This window comes from Octopus bimaculoides, chromosome 6 (genome assembly GCF_001194135.2).
Source record: "Octopus bimaculoides isolate UCB-OBI-ISO-001 chromosome 6, ASM119413v2, whole genome shotgun sequence".
Classification (NCBI taxonomy): Eukaryota; Metazoa; Mollusca; class Cephalopoda; order Octopoda; family Octopodidae; genus Octopus; species Octopus bimaculoides.
The window spans coordinates 96,893,845-96,903,788 of record NC_068986.1 but is presented as its reverse complement, the minus strand read 5'-3'; the positions used below and the strand labels follow the sequence as shown (position 1 = coordinate 96,903,788).

Genomic DNA, 9,944 nt, shown 5'->3' with positions numbered 1-9,944 from the left:
ATATATAAAGAGAGAATTACACATCATATTTATTTACTTTACATTATATGCGTATGATTGTGTGTATGTGCGCCCGCGTATATACTGTGATTTTATCACTAATTTTTCCTTCATTCTTGTTGCAATGTATGACGTAACATCATTTCTCATTACCACTAAAAAGTAATTTCAACTTTTTTTTTTTTTTACATAAGTCATCCTGAAGAAATAACAATCTATGGGAAATAACTCTTAATATAACATGCTTTATGATACAAGATTTATTTCCCTTTGCCCATTAACCATTTTTTTTTCCCCCCCTCGGATTAGCTATTATATACTATTTACGCATATCTCAGACAAATTTCACAATTTGGGTACTGCTTTTTCATATATAGTATATAGTGATTTATGTGATAATGAATTTGGATACATATTTGTCAAAAACAAGAAAGAACGAAAGCGCATAATAGAATAAAATATATCCTTGCTTCCTTGGCGTTCGATTCACGATGATAAAATCCAGACTAATTGCTAATTTTGCGTAGCTTACAGCTGCTGCAGTTCATTTCTCTTCACTTCCCGTACCTCTCCAAAGACAATTTCTTCTAGAGAGAGAGCGATGGAGAGAGTGAAATAGTGAGAGAAGAATTGACTCTAGTGTTGAACTAGTACTTTATCGTCCCTGAGAGGTTGATAGGCAAAGTCGACTTTAGAAAGGAATACGTATATGTGTATGTATGTAAATAGGTATGCATGTATTTGTGTGTGTGTGTGTATTTACTCGTATGTATATATGTTTGTGCATGTACTTACATGCATTCACACCTCTCTCTCTCTCTCTAACTGCTTTTACCTGTTTTTTTTTTATATTTCATATAGTCAACACAGCCATTCACGCTGAAAATACCAAAATACTGATGATGTCAAAAACCTCGAAAAGAAAAGAATTCAGTGCAATATATAAATGGGCTAGATAAATTTAATGCTTGAAAGTTTTAAGCAATTCACTCTCGGCCGAGATACACAGGACCAGAAGCGATTGAAACGATCAGCGTTTGACCTAACCATCAAAATTCGTAATAGTGAATCGTTTCATACTCGTGTGTTACATAATGGTTCGGTTGAATCACAGAGCACAAGAAACTATGTTGGTAAGGCGGTGAGCTGGCAGAAACGTTAGCACGCCGGGCGAAATGCCTAGCGGTATTTCGTCTGCCGTTACGTACTGAGTTCAAATTCCGCCGAGGTCGACTTTGCCTTTCATACTTTTGGGGTCGATAAATTAAGTATCAGTTACGCACTGGGGTCGATGTAATCGACTTAATCCCTTTGTCTGTCCTTGTTTGTCCCCTCTGTGTGTAGCCCCTTGTGGGTAACAAAGAAATAAGAAACTATGTTGGTCCTACGAAAGATATTTGTTCTCTACCATCTGGGTTATAGCTCGTAATTATGGTTAGTATTTTGTAGCACAAGGCCAGTATTTGATGAACAGTTCCATGACATGCAGGTAGATGGCCAAACACCGATGCGCGACCCAGAATTCCAAAATCGCGTTGGATACAGAGTGCAGTCTGGTCATGTATCCTTAGTACTCTCCCATCTATTGCTATCTGCCTACCAATGATGGTGGTAGCCTCAGCAGAGGCAGCGAAAGAGGACTCCGTCAGTGACCAACTGTTATAGATTCTCTCCGCTTATGTGTACCTGGCAATGTTTGGACCAGGTGATGCTATTGATCGGCAGTTATTTCTTTATTGTCACAATAGTACTCTAGGTCTTTGGAGGTAGTTTTTTTCATAGTGACGAGGACTGCGAACTTTAAAGCTTATTGGAGCAACAAACTGTGCCCCTCACATCTCATTGGTTTTAATATTTTTGTTTCGCTGTATTTGTGCACCAGTGAGATGATTGGTTGCATTTGAATGTTTTCTGCTGTTGTAACAAAGGACACAGTGGATTTGGTTGGTACTTTTATGAAGTCAAGTTTCTAGATGAATTGTACAGTAGTTGTGCAAGAGTATCTGAATATGAGAGGGGACTACGATGTCATCTGCGTATGAGGCTCTCTGAGTATGTTTTACGGAGAGCAAATTCTTGCAAGCATAGTATGAAAGGAGTGAATAAGAGAATGGATTTACTTCATATTCCCCGGAAAATTGCAATAGCTGGAAGTGTTCTTTCTGCACACTGTTTAGGCATTGTGATTCGATTAGTACTTTGCCTGGCAACCAGATTGCTGCATTGCTAGCCAGTATTTTTGTAATGTTGAGTGCTTTTTATGAGTGTGTAACGAGAAATCAAGTTGAAAGCTTTGCTGATGCCGATGGTAATTACAACGAAAGGTATGGAAGATTTACGAGCAGTGTGATGGTTAAAAGAAATGGTCTGTGTTATGATTTGTGATTTGAAGAGGAGGGTTTGTGGTACGAAAGATTAGCTTTTCCTTTCTCAAATTCTTGATGGTTTATTACATCACTTGGGTTTTTATTGTGCTTTAGAATTGTCATGGGGATTTTAGATATTCCTAACGCTTTTTGTGGTGTCTAACAGAAAGGGTCAAAACCATCCTTTGTATAGGTTTCTGGTGGCTGGTTTTCCCGTATTGTCTGATAAGGGTGTTTATTTGGCGTTGCAGTGTATATATGTCGTCTGACCGTTGTTGTTGATGACGATGACGATGACGACTATGACAACAATCACAATGATAATAATGACTCTCTCTTTCTGGTAGTTTAGTATTTGTTTTGTGGCTTATGTTAGATCTAAATATTGGTCACTTTTCTGAAGTTTATTTATATTTTTCTACCTCATTCTTTGATGCTGGGTTTTATTTTGGCTATGCAATGTTTTGCTTTATTGTGTTTGAAGTTGTCTCATGCTTTTATGAGTTTGGCTATTTCTGGTGTATAATTGCAGTCGCATTGCGTGAACCAGTGATTTTAAAAGTATGCTACTTCCTATCTTAATCATAGCTACTGTTGACATTATCGTGTATTTTTCCAAAGTATTTGCAAATATTATCTAGCAGTGTCTGTACGAATATTTTGCAAACTTTATAAGACACTTTTATAGATATCTCATAGCTTACTTCGTGGCTTCTGCTGTTTTTTTAAGACGTTCACATATATTACGGAAAATCAAGGTCAGAAATACAATTGGATTGGTATTTTAACTGTGACTATCTTGTCATCTTTTCTAACAGTATACTCAATATTAGATTATCCAGTATATTTAACCATTTTAAGATGATAGAATAGAATTTGAAGGAAATTTGTCAGCTGTTTCTTACACAACGAATGACCACATGGAAGCTTCCTCGTTGACCTATCAAAGTATGGTTTCTACTCTGAGACTTATAACAATCTAACGCTACTATTCCAAGTAGATTGCTTCCATGCAGCAGACAGCAACTGAGTGGTCAGTGCTAAACCAACACTATGTATTGAAGAAAAAGATATCAAATATGCATACTTATGCGTGCGTGCAGAAGCCTTGAAAAGTCGAGTACCAAGCTTTCGCTTTGAGAACTATGGAAATCCTCGAACTAGACTCTACCACCTAATCCTATCCTCTCCCTCTAGAGTCAGGACAAAGTACTACAGTAGTTTAGGGTTTAAAAGGACTACAGCTAGTCAACATCTTGTTAAGGGAATCACAGCAATCAAATACGCAGAAATCCTGCATCTAGCAATTCCACCGACGCTGCTGGACGCTTTCGTCTGCTGTTGCTGCTGCTGATACTTCTTTTAGCTTTATGCGTCTATACGAAATGCTTTCTCAAGACGAATACCGCAGTGTTGTGGCTTTCTTACAGTATATCCACGTTAAGTAAGATATACAGAATACTATTCTGAACTAATACTGCTTCCATCGCTAATAACAAATTAATGAGATATTTGTAATTGTTGACGATATCAAAACAATTTATTTTGATAAATTGTTACCTGAATGTGTAAAACAGAGATGTCGGTCTACTAAACATTAATTCACCGTACTGCGACCTGCATGAGCCAACAGGAGAGCCTTTACATAGTCGTTCGGCCAGCTAGAAATAGCTGTCAAATCTCCCTCAGATAACTTCTTAGAAAAAGAGCACATTGAAAAAGGTGATCTCAGATCCAATAGATCTCAATTAAAAACAATGGATGTTGGATACATTCGATAATGTAGACCAAGGTACAATGTCTGAATAAAAGACAGGATAGTCATATCTGGAATACCTTTGATCACAGCTGACTTGAGCTTAATTAGCAATAAATTATTCTTAGGTGCCATTTACATGTTAGCGCTAACATAACTACAAACGCTGTAGTTTTAGTATAATGTTAAGTAGAAAAGACGAAAGGTAAAATGTGTTCTCAAGTACTTAACTAATTCAGAAGAAATTTTTCAACATAAAGAATTTTTTTCAACATAATAAGGCTTCGCAGAGGCACGTGGCTTAGTGGTCAGAGCAGCGGGTTCGAATCTCAGACCGGGTGATGTGTGTGTGTGTGTGTTTATGAGCGAAACACCTAAGCTCCACGCGGCTCCGGCAGAAGGTAATGGCGAACTTCTGCTGGCTCCTTCGCCACAACTTTCTCTCACTCTTTCCTCCTGCATCTAGCAGCTCACCTGCAATGGACTGGCGTCCCGTCCAGGTGGGGAATCTATACGCCAGTGAAACCGGGAAACCAGCCCTTATGAGCCAGGCATGGCTCGACAAACAACAACAACAATAATAATAAGGCTTCTTTTACTTCAAAATGAGGTGCATTCCAGAAGATTTGAAACTTATTTAAGAGAGGCAGTTATAACTGTCTTAGATTACTATAATTTTAGTAAATCATTGTTGTTGTTGTTGGCACTCAGTCGCTTACGACGTCGAGGGTTCCAGTCGATCCGATCAACGGAACAGCCTGCTCGTGAAATTAACGTGCAAGTGGCTGAGCACTCCACAGACACGTGTACCCTTAACGTAGTTCTCGGGGGTATTCAGCGTGACACAGAGTGTGACAAGGCTGACCCTTTGAATTACAGGCACAACAGAAACAGGAAGTAAGAGTGAGAGAAAGCTGTGGTGAAAGAGTACAGCAGGGTTCGCCACCATCCCCTGCCGGAGCCTCGTGGAGTTTTAGGTGTTTTCGCTCAATAAACACTCACAACGGCCGGCCTGGGAATCGAAACCGCGATTCTATGACCGCGAGTCCGCCGCCCTAACCAGTGGGCCATTGCGCCTCCACAGTAAATCGTTACTACACATTTAATAAGATGACCTACCATTTTCTTTTTCTTTTTTTAATTTCAGAATGAAAGAAATAGCTGTAATATCTCTTTGAACACACTCTACGAAATACTGCATGTCACAGCTGACCAGTTTGCAGAATACTGTCGGGACGTGAAGATAATTTGGAAGATTGCTATGCAATAAGGTTTTGGGTTAGACTGGACGAAAACGCTACAGAAACTTATGAAATTCTGCAGACTTGGGTGATCGAAGGAGTAGAAACATGTTGGTGAGAAACGTCTGCATAGAGATATCAGCCTAACCAGCACCAAAGAGTAGAAACCATTATAGCTGCAGTAGAAAAGGCAGAAGCAAGAATACAACACATCTTTGGTCCAGATGCTGGAGTATGTCTGTGACTGACATTTTAGCAACTCAGTCAGATGGTTCTTCTTGGAAATTGGTTAAGAATGTCTGCATGTGAAACAACAGCAACATCCCAGATGGAAGAGTAATGCTACATTTTGGGTCTCTCCTGAGATGTATGGTGTATCAATAGTTGTTGGGAGCTGAAGTATCTTCTGACTCTAAAAAGAATGATCAGTATTGGGCTGTTTGCCTCGCTACATTAGAGATATGCTTCTGTCAGGAGAGGTCCTCAATAATAATGAGGCCCAACATTTGGAACAATGGCAAGGTCTCTAGTAGCATGCAGTCCATGTTTAAGAGGGTGAGGTATGATGATAATATCTTGATGAGTAACATTTGTGTTTTCTTGCTGTTGAAAGGGACAAGACTAACATATCTCCGTTCAATGATCATCATCATCATCATCATCATCGTCGTTTAACGTCCGCTTTCCATGCTAGCATGGATTGGACGATTTGACTGAGGACTGGTGAAAACCAGATGGCTACACCAGGCTCCAATCTGATTTGGCAGAGTTTCTACAGCTGGATGCCCTTCCTAACGCCAACCACTCCAAGAGTGTAGTGGGTGCTTTTACGTGCCACCGGCACGAAGGCCAGTCAGGTGATACTGGCAATGACCACGCTCAAAATGGTGTATTTTACGTGTCACCTGCACAGGAGCCAGTTCGGCGGCACTGGCAACGATCTCGCTCAAATGTCTACTTTTACAATCCCCATTCATGGAGTTAGGGCACGTTTGACCTTTGGGTGTCTGAATTGCATGAGACTGATACATTGTTGGGTAGGGTCGAGCGAGAATGAAGGGTAAGGTCATTTACATAGAGTAGACATTGTTGAACATGATGACAAGACCATTAATATGGAAGGAGAAGTATTGAGGAAACAAAATCAAACTTTGGTGTACACTAGAATTTATAGAATAAGGGGCACTAACAGCTCTGTCAAGACATGCCACAATAATATAATCTGATAAAAAGTTACTGATCCAAGTAATAAGAGACATGTGAAGCTCATAAGCAGGCGATAGCAGATTCATATGTCAGACATAGTTGAAAGTTTGGCTGATGTTGAGGGTGAAAACAGAGCTTTCACCAAATATCTCCAAGGTAAGAGCCCATTAGTGGGTGACATATGGAAGTGACTAGTGGATTTGGCTTAAGGGAAATCATACAGCTGGTCATTAAAAAGAGAGATGTTAGAGGGTAATTGCTAATGGCTGTTTCTATTACCTTAGTAATATTGTAAATGAAATAGAATGATAATTAGGAGAGTCAGAAATGTTGCCGTTCTTGGGAATGAGATACAGTATTGCATGTTTCCCAAGATCAGCATTGATTATTGTAGACAGAGTTGCTGGTAACTTTGCAGCAATATAGCTATTCCCAAATGTGAATACGTTTATGGGCTGATAAATTGCTGCTATCAGAAACTGTTTTCCCACAGATATCACAGAGATATGGTTTCTCTCCAGTATGAATACGTTTATGAAGTAATAATCTGCTGCTAAAAGAAAATGCTTTCCCACAGATATCACAGGGATATGGCTTTTCTCCTGTATGTGTACGTTTATGAGCTATAAGATTGCTGCCATCAGAAAAAGCTTTCCCACAAATACCACACTTGTATGGCTTTTCACCAGTGTGAATACGCCTATGAATTGATAATTTATCATTTCCAGAAAATTCTTTGCCACATATTTCACAGGTAGGTTTTTCTTCAGTGTGTGTACGTACATGATTTGATAATTTAAATTTGTAAGAAAATGCTTTTCCACAGAGTTGACACTGATATGGTTTTTCTCCAGTATGCATTCGCTTATGATATGATAAATTAGTGCTAGAAGAAAGAGATTTCCCACAGATGTCACATTGAAATGGTTTTTCCCCTGTATGAATACGTTTATGGTTTGATAAAGTGTAATTATTACAGCATTTTTTCATGCAAATGTCACACTGGTAAGACTTTTTGCCAAGGTGGGTACGTTTATGATCCGACAGTTGGCAATTATAAGAAAATATTTTCTCACAAATATCACACTGCAATGATTTTTCTATGGTGTTTTGGCGCTTGTGGTAAAATAAGTTACTCTGACTGGAAAATGCTTTCCCACAATGTTCACAGGAGTATGGTTTTTTTCCTGTGTGAATGTGTTTATGATTTGTAAAGTTATTCTTCGTTGAAAATTTTTTTCCACAAATCTCACAGCAGTATGGTTTTCTTTCAGCATGTGTACTTTCATGAACTGCTAAAGTACTTCTGTAAGCAAATACTTTCTCACAAATACTACATTGGTATGTTTTTTGTCCAGTGTGTAGACGTTTGTGGACTGACAACTGACTGATACAAGAAAATATTTTATCACAATTTTCACATTTGATTATATTATTTCCATTGTGAGTACATTTATGAACTAATAAGTCAGAATCCACAGGGAACAGCTCCCCACAAACATCACATATGTGAGGTTTTTCTTCTGTTTCCAACATTATCTAACAAATTATTTCCTTTCTAAGAAAACCTTTCCAATGAAACAAGTTTTCCTCACAACAAATATTCCTTCAACAATTTTACAGAGGAACATATTTTCTTAAACAGAACCAGACTTTACTGAATTTAGAATGCTTCCAAATGTTCCTATGGTCAGACTTTTTGTGTTCTTGAACAAGTTTGTATTAATTTAAGCTTTACTTGTTATAAAATGACTTCTCAATTGAGACATGTCAGCTTTTCACTGCATCATTACATTCATAGAACTTGATAAGTAACTTGGTAATTTCAGGTGTAATACTGTTTATGACGATGTCTTGTGGTTAATTTTACTTTCCAATAATCTGTCCTGAAATTAAACAAAAATGTTAATGAGAATATAAGAATCAAGAATCTTCACTAAAGATTTTTAATTTCAATTATACAGATTTCTAACACAAACTTCAAATTTATTCTTCTTAATTATTTAGCTAAAGGAAGTGGGTGACAGACCTTAGCCCTCATGGACCTTCCAAAACTAGTAATGTTGCTGCTGTTTAGTTCTAAGTCATCCCTGACTGAGCAGTAGTGATCAAGGACATTTAAACTATGACCATTCTGGCTTACTTTCAGACATAATACAGTAATCCCTTGCCATATCGCCGTTCTCCTATCGCGGTTTATTATTTAAGCTTACGTCAATTCCTGCGTCATGTTGTTTTTCATCTATAATAAAATAAATATATACAAATTATAAAAATATTTTTTTAAATATACAGTACGGTACTGTTTCTACTTCGCTGATTTTCACCTATTGCAGTGGGGTTTGGAACGTACCATCCATGATAGTTGAGGGATTACTGTGTATTTAAAATTAAACCATTTAATGGATCCTTCCTTTTTAAGACAATAGTGGGTCAGGACATAGATTTGTCATAGACTAGAAGGGTGAAAGAATTAGCGTATCACCCAGTTTAATTCCACCTCCTGCCACCTTGGTTGCTCTTAGTGGAATCTATTCTGTTGCAAGAATTTGAGTCACAGCTCAGATTTGAAGATACCTTCCTCTCTCCCTCCAACAAATCTCAGAGGCCCTGCCAATACAAAAATACAGAGACAACACACACACAGAAATCTGTGTGGCAGGGTGAGTGTGTTTGCCTCAATGAGTTGATAAATTGTTTGACAAGCAACTTGATAAATTGACAAACACTTTGACAGACTGATTGACAAACAACTTGACATACAGTCTGACAAACAATTTGATGGACAGTTTGTTAATCACCTCAATAGATATTTCATAAATGCTTAATATTTTCATGAACTCATCTACCTTCTCATCTTCACCATTTTTCACTATTCTTTCTCTCTCCATTTGAGGTAGTCATGTTTCTCTTCTAATGCAAGACATCTTCTCTGTCCCTCAATACTACTCAACCCAGTTGAAGAATCTTGTCCTGCAGGTTACTTGTTAACCTCACTGCTACTAGTAGCACATAAAAAGCACCTGGTACACTCTGGAAAGTGGTTGGCATTAGGAAGGTCACCCAGCCATAGAAGAACATGCCAAAAGAGACAATAGAGCTTGGTGCAATCTTCTGACTTGCCAGTTGCTGTCAAACCCTCTTGGCTATGCCAGCATGAAAAATAGACATTAGATGATGATGATCACGATGATGATGATGATGATGATGATGACAACAACAACAATGACAATGACGAGAACCAGGAATCCTTTAGGATTTATTCTATTTTGTCAAACTGATATCTAAAGGAAAACATCTACTTTAAGTACTTATACTAAACCTGTTCAGTATAAAGTCTTGTGTGTGTGTGTGTGTGTGTGTGTGTGTGTGTGT

General features: G+C 38.2%; 1 protein-coding gene across 1 annotated transcript in view; it reads right to left on the bottom strand.

Annotated features, from left to right (window-relative positions):
* Positions 1-25: 25 nt before the first annotated feature.
* The window catches only part of LOC106880876 (zinc finger protein 708-like), a 22,199-nt gene continuing 12,280 nt past the window's right edge, over positions 26-9,944 (bottom strand). Inside the window, exon 2 of the mRNA XM_052969007.1 lies at positions 26-8,455. Coding sequence (XP_052824967.1) covers positions 6,996-8,105 — 1,110 coding nt within the window. The 5' untranslated portion in view covers positions 8,106-8,455 and the 3' untranslated portion in view covers positions 26-6,995. The remainder of the gene's footprint in view (positions 8,456-9,944) is intronic.